The following is a 14,973-nucleotide window of genomic DNA, read 5'->3' as shown; positions in this document are numbered from 1 at the left end:
TAATTGCATGATGATAAACCAAAAGATAAAATGACAGACCATTAAATGTGACTCAATTCAGCAATATTGCCTTAGTTGAATGGATTCACATAAGCTCATATCACATCCATTGGCATAGTGAGTGAGTCAGTCGCAGCTGCAGGAAAAATACATACGGGGGCCAGAACATATGAAAACTTCTCCAAGAACAATGTTACACATCAGTTGGTTATTATTTTGCATCTAGCATCACTGAGGACTGCAGGGGACCTCATAATATAATCATATATAAATGAGCGCCGCAAACTTGTGTTTTGGCTTCAAATTCTACCCAGCAGGTCAGCACAATCGAAGGATGTTGTAGGCAATTTGCTCCTAGGAATTTCATAAGAGAGACTACAAGTATACAACAATGGAGAACTGTGTTGTCAAACGGCATGCTGAAATAGAAGTGGAATCTTTCTAAACCGCCATCAAAACAGAACATAATCTGGGCACAGAAGCTGCATGATAGTGCAGGCACGATCAGAAAATTACTAATAGCTAATTATTTCCATGGAAAGAAGAAAGATAAAAAAAACACTAGTAGAAAAAAGATTAAAAAAAATTATTAATAGCTAATGATTTCAATGGAATGAAAAAATTGCTTTGAAAAATACATACACTATGTCTAGTTGATTACAAATCATTATTGTCTAAGAAACAATTTACATAACATTTTTAATAATAAAATTTTGAGGATAACAATGTACTTTTGCCTTAACAATATTCTACAGCTACTACATAACTTCAGGTGTGGTATAATACCTCAAACAAAGGCAGCAAGCCATCTCATCTCTGAGCCGTTTCCATTTGATAAATAATAGATCTTTTTCCACTTCTCTTCTGAAAAACTCTCACGCCGAATGATCTTTTGCCTGGCCAAGTAGATTTCCAATGCTCATTGATTGAACTAACAAGTAATATATATACTTGGAAACTTGTTTGAGCATATGCCAGAGTAAGCCAAGGCAGAAAATACAACACTATCACCAGATTTTTTTTTAAAAAAAATGCCAATTTTCTAAAAGGACTACCTCATATAATAGTGACACACAGTCTCAGCTTCTTCTAAGGTGTAACGTGGAAACATCAAACGAGCATCAGAGGGAACATCTGGAAGCTCCTGCCGTAGTTTGCCAACAGCTGTTGAGTGTGAAAAGGCTCCTACCATCATATCATTGTGCAACATTGACCTATAAGCATTGACCTGTTGAAAATTAAGAAACAAGTGTCACAAGACCTACACAAAACCTCATCTTACATATGTATTTTGATTTCAAGACCATAAACAGTTGCTATCATGAGCTGTGAACTATGCACAGGGAATCAAGTACTGCTGTTCAAGAAGTGCTACAATGCCATTGAACACACACCTGGTAAATGTTTTACAGATTACCAGCTAGGAAAAAAAATCTACACCTCCATTTTTTATTAAAAAAACTCCCAAACCATATACTTGCTATATTAGGCAATATAACAGAGCAGGTGAGAGGTTACACAAGATAAGAGAATGAATACACAGAAATGAGTAAGAACCTTAACAATTTTTACTAACCACAACAAAAAAAACATGAAAATAAGCAGAAAGGATATGCAACTATTTTCTACTTTCAAATAAGGATGCTGAGCGGCATAAAGGAATGTAATGCTTGAACATTGTGTAAGCAGCTCAGTGCAACAAACCATTGTAAGCTCTTTCGCATGGATTGGTCGACAAGATCTAACAGTTACAGGCTCCTGAAACTCACTGAATGTAAACCAACTATTGTACTGCAAAAGACAAAGAAAACATTCCATGTAATGGGGTGTTTAATCCAGATAACCATCAGTAATTGACGTCACAGCAGCCAGCTCAATTATGATCTCAACAGTCAACACTTGAACATACCTGATCAATTGCAAATAATACAGGCACATCTTTAACAAGGGATAGTTCCTTCCTTAAGCGAACTACAACACCAACAGAAGCATGTGTGTGGGTTATCCCAGTTTGAATGAGATCATATAATGTGGACCCTTCAGGCATTTCCACTGTGTCAACCCCTTTCATCTTTCCAACACCAGCACCTTCTCCCAGGGGGATAGGCTCAAAAATTTGACATGGTAATTGCAGTAAGCGTGTTTCGTTGTACTTCAAGAAATCCTGAAGCAGCAATACAAACATATTTAGAGGAATGTTTCTTTTCTATCCAGCATGCTTGAGTAGCAAGGTATTCCTAGATATGCATCCTATTTCCTATCTGCATGATTCATCCAAGGCATCTATGTTCTAATTAAAAAAAAACAAAGGATATGCCGTACATGCTGGCACCAATTATCTTTCAAAATCTCCAGATTGAACATATATAATTGATAAGTACACAAATGTATCAAAAGCACTTTCATGGTATTGAATTCAATAGGATCTATAAATATGCCACGGCACCAATTATCTTTCAAAATCTCCAGATTGAACATATATAATTGATAAGGACACAAATGTATCAAAAGCACTTTCATGGTATTGAATTCAATAGGATCTATAAATATGCCACGGTAGAAATTAGTGGTGAGCTTCATTTTTTTTTTTGAGAGGGTGAGCTTCATATTTTGAGGCTTTGTGTGTTCGAAACATCACAGATCATCTGCTTTCTAGCATTAATGTGTACGCTTAATAGAATCCATGAAGCCAAGATAAAAAGAAATATATGCAATGACCACGCATAAGTTTTGTCCTAATAACATATTACCAAAAAACTGAAATTTGAGAAATTCAGTTTGCTATACAGTAGGAATTATGAACTGGTGATAGAAAATAGCATGAGTAAAGACATGTTTAAAAAAGAAAATCAAATCTTTACGCAAATCAGCAGCCTCAACATATATTAGATTTTGCAGTGACAATTTGTAAACAAAAGAGGCTCTAGTAATACAAACTTAGATTCAATGTTAATTAATTTATGCATGACCACCACTCAACACATTGTATTCTTGGATTTGTTGTCACAGTTGATGCTTAATACTACATCAAGAACAACACAACTACTGAAATTAGGAGTGTGTAGGCAGATTACAAACCAGTAAAACAAGCAAAACATATAATAGTGCATTCTATTTGCATCCATAGAAACTGAAAAAAAGAAAAGAGGAACGTGCAAGATAGTCTATTTGAGCTAACCAGAACATACAAATCACACAGAGCTTAGCACCTGCAAGATCTTGGCAGCTTGTATTGGTGTATCAAAAAAATCACTGTATGTGTTTCTATAGAAGAATCCTCCATGAGTCCAATCCTTCCCTTGTGGAACATAGAATACCAGCCATCCTTCAGTACGTGCCCAGTGGACAAGCATCGCAAGTGCAATGCTTTTACCACAACTCCGTGGCCCATCCAAGACAATTTGTTTTTTGATATCTGAAAGCAGACAAGCAGGAATTGAAAATATGGGATACAACGTTGCAGCAAACATACATATACATACGCAGTTGTATTGTACTAAATTTGTTTAGCAATGGCAATATGCTCAGAGGAAAAAAAATTCAAACCATGGATTCTCATAAATAAGACTTAATTATGATTATGATGCAAACCAAAAAACATTAGTAACATATGGGATACAATGAAAAATATTATACAATTTCAAATGCATGGGGGACATAATGAAAAATATTATACACTTTCAAATATGTGGGCACCACAATATAAATTCTGTCTGTAGCAACAGTACCAATTTAGAATTTATAACAGAAGATTAAGCAATGGACAAGGAAATTGAACAATTTCTTTGCTATTAATCTTGCTAGGTGAAAAATAATACCTCTAGAATTAAGAAACCTAGTTCCTCAATGTATCTTACTTTTCTTTTCCTCTGATAGTATACCTTATGAGCCAAAAAGGAACTAAGCCGAACCACTACATCAGTTAACTTTGAGAAGAAAAAAAAAAGGAAGTTTCCATACCACTACATCAGTTAATTAAGGAAACTGGACCTTTTTCTCGCTATTAATCTTGCTAGGTGAAACTCATACCAATTTTAGAATTAATAAACCTATTTCCTCACTGGCTTTTCTTTTATTTACTTCTGATAGTATACACAGTCAAAAAGGAACTAGGCTGAATCAATGGATAGTTACCATCATTTCCAATGTCAATTTTGAGAAACAGAAAGTAAAGTTGGCATACCATTACATTGGTTCAATCAAACCACAAGTATGATGCATGCTAATTGTTAACAGGAGCAGCATTTGCTTATTAATATTTTCCGCAAGAGATTAGCATGATGCCAATGCTATCAGCAACAATTGTGTCCACTAGAATCTGAAAGAACCCAAATCATCCATGCTATCTGAACTTAATCAGTGCAAAACCATACGGCAATGTACATATTACATGTAAATTGAAAGCACAGCATGTTTCTTCTGAAGCTAACTTAATAAGAGGGAGCAGCATCCAAGAATCCAATATGCGTAAGTATCAACACTTTACACACCTTTGAGATTGGCTGTAACGGCCGGATCAACAATCCTACGGAAGTTATCCCGGAGATCTAGGAAGCTCTTCCTCACCATTACAGCACACCGTCTTGTCTCCTGAAACTCCTTCATCATCCCTGCTGGCAACCCTTCTGGTAACATGGCATTCCATTCATCCAAACTGAAAAGAAATACCACATACATAGAAATGAAAGAAATTAATGTTCCAAACAATATCCAATAGCATAAAAAAAATCAATCTGAGCTATATTTAGTTTCCTGACTGCAGCAATGCAGCTTATAGTAGTAATAAAATACTACAGGATACAGCATGTTGCGACTATCTAAGTTGAACCAAGGTAAACATTTCATCATTTAGACATACACATTCAGAAAGGGATCACGATTTAGTCAATGAGGAAAGCATCAAATGGAATCAAGTTTGCGAAAATGAAACAGATCACAAAACTTGCTGAAATCAACGGAGCATCTAGCTAGCATTAATCCCCAAACTCCATCATTGGATCATAGATGAAGCAATGCACAGAAAACTCTACAAAGGATCAATCCTAATTAAAATGGTCTCTGACCACATCCCATACAATCTACCATTTCAAATTTGGATACCACAGTGATCGCTACCTGGCAATTATTAATTTGGCCAGAGAGATCGCCCGCAAGATCCGACCCTCATTAGCGGTACCAATACAGAGAAAATTCACGCGCATTTGGATCCAATTGAGAGGGGGGAGGGTGCCTACGTGAAGTCGACATAGACGTTGGCGTTGCGGTGCGCGAACGACCCGAACGTGTCGGTGAAGGCGAAGAGCGGGCGGCCGCCAGGGCCGACGTCGAGCGCCGGGTCGTAGGTCGGGGGCAGCGGGTCCGTGGGCAGCTCGAACTCGGCGTCGAGTTCGTCGCCCCCGCCCCCGGCGGCGAACTCGTCCCCATCGGCGTCGTCCGCCGACGCCCCGCCCCGCGGGTCCTTGGCGCGGACCTTGCCGCGGTTGGACGTGGACGCCGCCGGCTTGCCCCCGCCCTTGGCCTTCGCGTAGGACCGGGAGGCCAGGAGGAGGGAGGCGAGCGCGGCGGGCGGTTCGGGGAGCGCGGTGGCGCGAGCGCCGCCGGAGGATGCCGCGGCGGCGGCGGCGGCGCGGCGGAGGAGGGGGCGGAGGAGCATTTCGGCGGCGGGGTTTAGGCTTTCTCCAACCATTCCCCCCATCCAACTCCCCCCAAACGTACTATTTACTATATTTTACTACCTCCCTCCAAAAGATTCCTCCCCCTATAACTCCTTCTCTCCAACCATTCCCTCCATATCTATTCCCCCTATATACTATCACTCATTAACTAACTATTTAATTAACGTTTTTGAATTTAAAAAAAATCATACAATATTTGTACTGTCATAATACACATTATCATCATGTTACGGAGCTCAAACGGAATTAATATCATGAAGAAACGGTGTGATTAGAGATATAGGGGGAGTTGAAACTCACTCTATATATAGAGGGAGTTTCAACTCCCCCCGTATATAGGGGGAGCTGTGGGGGGAGCCGTTGGACAGCTCGCTCCCCCCAAAGCCCCCCCTACGTAGGGTGGGGGGCGCTTTAGGGTGCCCCGTTGGAGAACGCCTTAGGCTATGTCCAACGGAACCCCGGAAACGGCCCTCTCACCCTACATAGCGGCTACAGTTCTCCCCGTATCGCATCCAACGGCACCCCCCATTTTCTCCCCCCCTGTCCGGTGAGCACGTTCGTGTCCCCAAATGTGGGGGGAGGAATCCGTCCCCCTACGCTCTGGTCGTTGCTCTCGTGCGGTCGGAGCGAAACAGTTGCCGTCTCAATTTATTGCTCATATATTGTATAGTAGTACAAATACAGTACTATTTTTTTCGGAATTTAAAAATGATAAATAAATAGTTAAAGAGTGAGGTATAGTGTATAGGGGAATAGATATGGGGGGAATGGTTGGAGAGAAGGAGTTATAGGGGGAGGAATCTTTTGGAGGGAGGTAGTAAAATATAGTAAATAGTACATTTGGGGGGAGTTGGATGGGGGGAATGGTTGGAGAAAGCCTTAGGCCGGACGGCGGAGGAGCGGGGAAGGGTTTGGACTCCGGAGCTTGATTGGACTCTTCCTGGGTCGTGTTGTGGTTGTGGACACTAATGGGCTTTCGGTCTCGTTATTAATAGGCTAGATATTCCGAGGACAGTTTGGCCCAGCGGTTTTTTTATTTTTTTATTTTTTTATTTCGTTTTTTACAAAAATATATTTTCGTTTTCGAAATTTACAGAAATATACCCCGGCCGCCCCGCTGCCGGGCGGCCGGCACCTGGTGGCCCCGATGCCGGGCGGCAGGGGCTTTTCTGTAAAAGTTTTCGCGGAAAATTTGCGCGCGGGACCCTGGAGGACAGGCCGCCCGGCAGCGGGGCGACCAGCTCCCACAAGTTATATATAAGGGTTGACTGGTCCCCCCACCCCTCATTTGCAACACTAAAATTTCAGAAAAAAAAGAAAAGAGAGGGAGGGAGGGAGAGAGGCGAACCCTGTCGGATTTTTAAGCCGGCGACGGCAGGTAACCAAAATTCTTCTACGCTTTACAAACAGTTTATATTGTAATTATTTTTGTTGACACAGTAGATTAGCAATCTGTTTAATATCATTATTGTGTGGCCAGATATGTCGAGCAAGCTTCGTTTTCAAGTTCATTATGGTGACTACTATATTTCTCATGATGCGTACGTAGTAGATTTATCAGTTTTTGAACGCAGAGAGTGCGGAATAGATAGACCCTTAGAGAGGAGTTTTGGTTCCATACGCAAATGGCTTTACGAGATATTCAATGTGAATCCAAAGACCTATTTCCTAACCGTTCAGACTGTGACGAATTGGGCAACTGACGGGGATTTCTGGGAGTTGATGCTTATAACAAACACCGAAGAATAGCGGACCTACATGCAAGCAGCTCTTGACCGTGAGTGGCCTCTTGCAATGCTAATTCAGATTCACCAGAAGGCATATCATTTTGGTGAAGGGTCCACAAGCACATCATCTCATATGAACCAATCAATGGAACAAGAAAATGAAGATCAGAACATGCATGTCATAGAATCTGAGCCGCAAGGTATAGCTGATCAGGTAGGAGAAAAAGAAGATCAGAACGTGCATATCATTCAACCTGAGCCGTAAGGTTTAGCCGATGAGGGGGAGCGAATACCTGGAATAGTGGAAGCTGTAGAGAATAAAGACCAGGAGGCTTGAATGATGGAAGAATGTGGGGACTCATCAGACGATGAAGACTACCTGTTGCTAGGTGAATGGCGAGACAAGGGTTTTGGAAATCCAGTGATACATGATATTAGGGGTAATGAGTACGAATACAGAGAGAATGAGGTTATGCATGGGGCAAAGTATCCTAGCATTAAAGTTGTGAAGGATGCTGTGAAGTTTTGGGCTATATCGTTGAAGAAGAAATTCAGAGTTGTGAAGTCTAGCAGCAAAGAATATGAGGTGAAGTGTGTCAATGGCGATTGTACATGGCGAGTACATGCCTACAAGGGCAAATATAAGACACACTGGTAGTAACACCACATACATGCAGATTGACTGATGTTGCGCAAAATTACCGTAACATCGCATCCACTTTCGTGGCCAAGAAGATGTATGGGGTGATTCTCGACAAAATTGATTATGAGCCAAAATTGATAATTAGGAACATAGACGATCATTTTCAATACAAAATCAGCTATGCAAAGTCTTGGCGGTCAAAACAAAAGGTGTTTGAGATGAAGTTCGGCACATATGAGGCATCATATGATAACCTGCCTCACATGCTGTCAGCAATTGTGCAGAGAAATCCTGTAAGCGCGACTAATACCTACATTATACCGAGTTTATATGGGGGACCTGGGTTTCTGCTTCGTGCTTTCTTCTGCATTGGTACATGTGTGAGGGCATTTATGTATTGTCTTCCTGCTCTGTGTATCGACGGCACATTCTTGACAGGAAGATATAAGGGGACAATACTGACAGCGATTGTAGTTGATTGCAACAAGCAGGTGGTTCCCATCGCTTTTGCTTTTGCTGAGAATGAGAACACAGAGAGCTGGTACTGGTTCCTTGAACGTGTGAAGATTCACATTGTTGCTGCAAGGCCAGATATTTGCCTCATCAGTGACAGGCATATAGGTCTTCTAGCAGCAATAAGGCAACTACATGAAGGAAGTCGAGGACAACCTCCTCTATGGCAACATGTTGTGAGTAGGTGGTGCATAAGGCATATGGGTGCAAACTTTTATAAGCACTTCAAGAATAAAAAACTTATGAATTTGTTCAATAGGTTGTGCACTCAGAATCAGCAGCGGAAGTTTGATGTTTTGTGGCAGGTGCTAGATAACATGTGCGCCGAGCTGCTAAAGGAACATGCCTCAACCTCCAACCGGAGACGTTCCGGTGGCGGACCTTTCACACAGTGGATTAAGGATGCACATAAGGAGAAGTGGTCAATTCTATACGACACTGGTGGGCGTCGATATGGGATCGAGACAACCAACCACACAGAGTGTTACAATATGGTAATGCGTCATGTTCATGGATTTATTCTTGTTGGCATAGTTGAGTTCATCATGTACGGATGCACAAGGTACTTCAGAGAGCGGTACCAGGCATCTGCTGTCTTACTTAATGATCCAGGAGTGGTTTTTTATAATAGGGTCACTAAATACATGAAAGAAAAGATCGAAAAGGCTCAATATCACAGAGTGGTCTCCATGGGCACAAAGGATCAAAGGTTTGAGGTTTCATGCAAGGACAGGACAGGTCAAGGTGTCCGCAGACAAAGGATCGTTCAGGATTGCTTGATAACGTCAGAAGGCAAGGTGTTTTACAGATGCAAGAAGCCACAACTTCTTCACTTGCCATGCTCCCATGTCATTGCGGCTTCACTTACCATGCTCCCATGTCATTGCGACATGTTCAGAATCTGGGTTGGAACCTGGGGTTTTTGTTTTAGAATATTACAAAAAAGAAACCGATGTGCACACTTGGGGCCATGAGATATATGGCATAGGCATTCTGGGATCATTCACTACACCCAATATCTCTTCAATGTACATTCCCAATCCAGATGTTAGGAGAGGGGTAGGTCGACGGCAGACACTTCGTATCCGTAACGGAATGGATGAGTCTGAGGCAGGAAAGAAGAAAAAACGATGCAACCTGTGTGGAGCAGATGGTCACGCTTACAAGAAGTGCCCTAAAATGCATGAAGATAATGCTGGTGCTGAGGTTGGACCTTCTGAAAATCCCACCGATGGATTGCCTCCGGATTTTGGAGCCCGTCGCGTTTAGATTTCGTTATGTGTGGATATGTATTTGAACCAGATGTATGAATATGTATTTCCACATGTATGTGATAATTACATTTCGTTATGTATGGATATGTATTTGAACCAGATGGTAGCATGTAACATTATGAAGGTATTTGTGTAGTAAAATTTCTTGGTTGCAGTTCTAAATGTGTAGGTTGGTTGAATTAGATTGCTCACTGAATGTAGTGTACTGAAAATAGAAGGGTAGTTACGAACAATAAATTTTCGGTTTGCAATTCAATTTTGTAAACAATGCTACGATTACAAAGCAGAGGCCTAAGGCGTTCGTACTACTAGGTACTTGAACAATGAAAAGCAGTGGCATGTGCAACACGATAACCTCGTGTTGTGAGTAAACCTAACATGCCTTAGGAAATATAAAATGCCGGGATTACATGGTGGTGCTTTACTGGGTGCACCGGAGATATTTTCCCTTCTTAATAGCTTCAGGCCCTGCTTTCTTAGCACGGCGGGCCCTCTCTCGCTTTCTCTCCCTATCAGTTTCATGTTCCTCTACCTTTTGACGTTCCACTTCTGCAATCCTCTTTTGAATCTTTTTCTGGTTTTTTGTTGCGCTTCTCCTCCATCTGTTCTTCATGCAGCATTCGTTGCCACCTTTGTGCAGTCCACCTTGCTTGACGCTCAACGTGGTCCTTATTCTGCTGAGATTGCTCGGTGTCTAACCAATGCACGAAATCACATAGAGGCAGTGGAGTCTTTCCCCAAATCATATTAGAAGTCATTACCAGATCTGAAAGTGGCAAACTCTGATAGTGTTTTGTAGTATCTTTGCTCGATCCTTGCCGTAATGCTTGGGCGGGTCATACTCGTAATTCTCGCACATGAAGAACCTCATTCCAAAGTCGTCCCTCAAAACCCATGATTTCATTAGCTTGCACAAAGATCCGCAAAAGCACATAGGCACATGGACTCCTTGGGGGACTGTTGCCATCACCTTACTACTTGGAATGTAGGTGGATTCTGAGGATGCCATGTACTGTACCAATGCTTGTATTAAACTGATTGTTAATCTATTCTGTCAACAAAAATAATTACAACATAAACTATTTGTAAAGCGTAGAAAAATTTTGGTTACTTGCAGTCGCCGGCTTGAAAATCTGGCAGGGTTTCGCCTCTCTCCCTCCCTCTCTTTTCTTTTTTTCCTGGATTTTTAGTGAGGCAAATGAGGGGTGGGGGCAGCCAACCCCTTATATAGGGCCGGGGGAGGCGGCCGCCCCGCTGCCGGGCGGCCGCCCCGCTGCCGGGCGGCCGCCCCGCTGTCGGGCGACCGGTCCTCCAGGGGCTTCAGCGCAAATTCTCCGCGAAAATTTCTACAGAAAAGCCCCTGCCGCCCCGCAGCGGGGCGACCAGGTCCCGGCCTGCCCGGCAGCGGTGCGGCCGTAGTATTTTTCTGTAAATTTTGAAAACAAAAATATATTTTTGTAAAAAACAAAAATAAAAAATATAAAAATAAAAAAACCGCGTTTGGCCCATATAGAAACCAATGGATAGTCGATGGACTGCGAACGAATTTCCCATGTCGATGGATATGAGGTGGGTGCTGTTAATCATGGCTTCATCAGCGATGAAACACCCAACCTTCACATGAGAATAATGATTTTAGATAGACTTAATCCGATAGTAAAATGTTCGAACGGTTTGCAGACTGTTTGGACTCATGTTACCAGCTAAATTTATGCACACATGCAGAAGTGGACAACGATAGTGATGTCATCCACGTGCAAGCAAATTTAAAATTTTAAAATTATATCCATTAATCTGAACATCTAAATTAAATTTCAATTGCATCATTATATTTTTGACAATATCTTCAAAAATAGATCATACTTGTCTATGTTTGCACGATATTTTCTAAACATATCTTTTAATACTAAATAGTTAATTTCGGATCTAGGGAACAAATAATTTAGCAACACGAACAAATAATAATTTACTACGAACAAAATATTATGCATCACGAACACTTTATTGTATAGGACAAATAATGAAAAGAAATATAGCGAACAAATGAGTCAATATTTTGGAACAATTTAATCTACAAAACTAACAAATAATTTGATGTTGAGAACAAACTAGCTACACATAGATAAATAATATTACATAATAATAAATATATCTACAATATAAAAAAATATTTTTTATAAGCATATATACATGAGCTAAATAAATTAGTATAATAAATAAATCATTTCACACGCTAATTTATAAATCTACGATACAAACAAATTAGTATAAATTGAGTATGACCCCCCACTTAAATATGAACAAATAGTACACTACACATACACACGTGCCAAAACAAAAAGGATTGGATGGAGACACACTCCAGCCATCAAGACTTAGATCTCGTAATGGTGTGGATACCCAAAGTTACTTTCTTTATTATCGTGACCATGATGCAACTCAAAACTATGAACCGTCTGTAAATAAATTCATGATGATAGGACAGAATTAATCTATCAGCCCACTTGAAGGAACGGTATTAATGGGCCATCGGCTCACCAATGTAATCACGTGCACGTATATTGACAATTGAAGAGGAGAGAAATATGCATGCACATAAAAGAGGACAACAACCGTGACATCACCCGCATACATGCAAATCTAAAATTTAAAAAAATCTATAACAATTAAACCGAGTATCGAAATTAAATTTTGGTTATACCATTATCGTTGTTATAACAAAATCTTCAAAACAAGACCACATTTGGCTATGTTTGGACGTTGTTATTTAAAAATAATTTAATACTAAATAATTAATTTTAGATCCTAGAAATAAATAATTTAACAATATGAACAAATAATTATTTGTACAAATAAAAAGATAAATATAATGAACAAATAATAATGTGCAACAAATAAAACATTGAACATCGTGAACATTTGATTGTTCAGAATAAATAATAAAAATGAATATTACGAACAAAAAAGTCAACATCGCCAAACAATTCAGTCTACAAAGCAAACAAACAAATTGGCATGAATATTATGCATAGTAAGATGTCGGCCTGTAATATCATGAATGAATAGTTCCAATGTTTTGAATCACGAAGAATATCTACAAATATCTCATAAGATGTGCGAGTAAGAGAAACTAAAAGAAAAAAGAAAAATATAAATAATTAAAAATATAAAATGATAAAAATAATAATAAGTAATAAGTAAACAAAAATATAATAGTAAAATAAAAGGAAAGGAAAAAAATGAGAAAAGGAAAACAAATACATGACGGGTGAGCCCATGACTCATCCTCGGAATGAAAATGAGTTTATAAGGGCCGGCGTGTTACCCGCTTCTGCAAACAACTATTTGTAGCAGTGGAAAGGAGATGAGGGTACCATACCATACCAGTCTCTACAAATGCGGTTTCAACCGCTCCTAAAAATCATTTTTGTGGTAGCGAAACATGAGGAAGGAAGAAAGAAAAAGGTTAAAAAAGAAATTAAAAGGGAAACATAATAATAATGTGGGACGAAGAGAGTAGATCAATTCCTCGAACATACATATGCTGGGCATGGTTTGATTAGTGTTGATTTCAATAACACACTTCAACTAATAGTTTTATTACTCCACTGCTCTTGGCAATAAAATCATCATCATGAGAAACTAATTCGACATATAAATCCAAGTTACCCGTGCTTGTGTCACAATATTGACAAATTGAAATTAGTTTGTTGGTCCATATTCACTACTACATTAAGAAAACCACAATCTTGTTGTGATAAACTTACAAAGTTTGCTTTGAGTGGAACACTTTTCGTAAATTTAAAAGACTTAGCGATATCATATCACTGGCCATAGTCAGCGATAAGAGATTGATCGGCACCCTGGGAACTGACTTCAAAGCTAGGCATGTAATGACCACGGCCTCGAGATGCCTTTAGCAGAGGCACCTGTTGCTCCCTGTCACTTTGGTCATCGAAAAAGCACGCCTCCTAGGGCCAATGCTTAAGGGAGCGCAACGGCCTCGACACACGTCGTCGGGGCATGGCGCGTGAGGCGGTGTCTGGCCATTGTTCCTGCTCCTCAGGTCCAGCTCGGTCGAGCGCTGCACCGCCGCAGCCAAGCTCCGGCCCCCCAACGACCACCTCTTGCACCACGGCCGACGCCTTTGCAACTATCAGCTCCAGGTCAGGTCGCTCTTGTTGCCCCGCCTCCTGTTCCGCAGCGGGCGGCCTCGGCGGCTTCCCACTTGTGCGCCTCTCCGTAGGTGAAGAAGCTCTAGTTGGGATCGCCTTGCAGGTGAAAGTACGAGACCCACGACGCGCAAGGATGGGGTTGAGGTGCCCCATGACGAACATGTGGCTCGCGTTCGCTCAGTGGCGCACCGCCACCCAGGGTTACCCCTGATTCGGGCGACGCACCGCGCGACGGCGCGGGTCACCTCATCGTCTCTGCTGCCCCACCAGTACCCGTCGAACGCGGCGTGGAGGAAGTCCTCAAACTTGACATCGTACGTGTGGTCAAGCACCACGCAGAGTCCTGTAATAAAGCTCACCATTAGATTTGATCATCTGAAGATGACAACCAGGTACTACAGTGCAGTGGCATACAATGGTTAAAGAATCTGAAGATGATAACCAGGTACTTAGTGTGCCATGCCAATGGATCCCACCAATCTCTTGAGCACCATAGAGTAATTTTGGTCTGGTTTGTGTGGGGCTGCAAACTCAAGGACTTGAGTACCAGACACACATGCACTTCGAGATATGACAGCCTTCCAAATTCACGGTTAGTATCAATGATACAAGAAAGCTTTGGTAATAGTTGCAAGGTGAGCTTCCTCAGATGAGGAAAAGATACAACTGCCGATCCTTAAATATAAATTAGCTGACAATCTTGTAGTATCAACTAGTTGCTCCATCAGTTGGCACCGACTAATCGTTATCTCCACTAAGCAAGATAGTTGAAGAAGCGAGGAAGCATGTTTTATGGCACAATCAAACAAGGACATTACATGTAGATTCAATCCAGCATTACTCCAAGTCATCTTTTCAATATGACAAAGAATGAGGCATTCCAGTTCTGAGAATAGACCAAATTGATTATAAGCAACTTCTCCTCGAGGCACAATCTCTTTAAAGGTGTCGCAGCGAGTAATTGAT

The 14,973-nt window shown here is 41.0% G+C and overlaps 1 protein-coding gene across 2 annotated transcripts; it reads right to left on the bottom strand.

Annotated features, from left to right (window-relative positions):
* Positions 1-24: 24 nt before the first annotated feature.
* On the bottom strand, positions 25-5,686 carry LOC120665436. Of its 2 annotated transcripts, none has more exons than XM_039945006.1 (8): positions 5,235-5,686; positions 4,491-4,654; positions 3,210-3,415; positions 1,910-2,164; positions 1,705-1,791; positions 1,056-1,228; positions 787-896; positions 25-482 (listed from the first exon to the last, which is right to left on the bottom strand). In XM_039945006.1, exons 1-7 carry the CDS (start codon positions 5,684-5,686, stop codon positions 788-790), a joined length of 1,446 nt encoding a protein of 481 aa, XP_039800940.1. In that variant the 3' UTR covers positions 25-482; position 787. The 2 variants fall into 2 exon arrangements, with proteins under 2 accessions (XP_039800940.1, XP_039800949.1); XM_039945015.1 differs by having other exon boundaries at positions 25-375; positions 5,235-5,671.
* Between the last annotated feature and the right edge of the window lie 9,287 nt (positions 5,687-14,973).

This window comes from Panicum virgatum, chromosome 2K (genome assembly GCF_016808335.1).
Source record: "Panicum virgatum strain AP13 chromosome 2K, P.virgatum_v5, whole genome shotgun sequence".
Classification (NCBI taxonomy): domain Eukaryota; kingdom Viridiplantae; phylum Streptophyta; class Magnoliopsida; order Poales; family Poaceae; genus Panicum; species Panicum virgatum.
The sequence above is the reverse complement of the archived record's forward strand: the minus strand, read 5'-3'. Positions and strand labels throughout refer to the sequence as shown.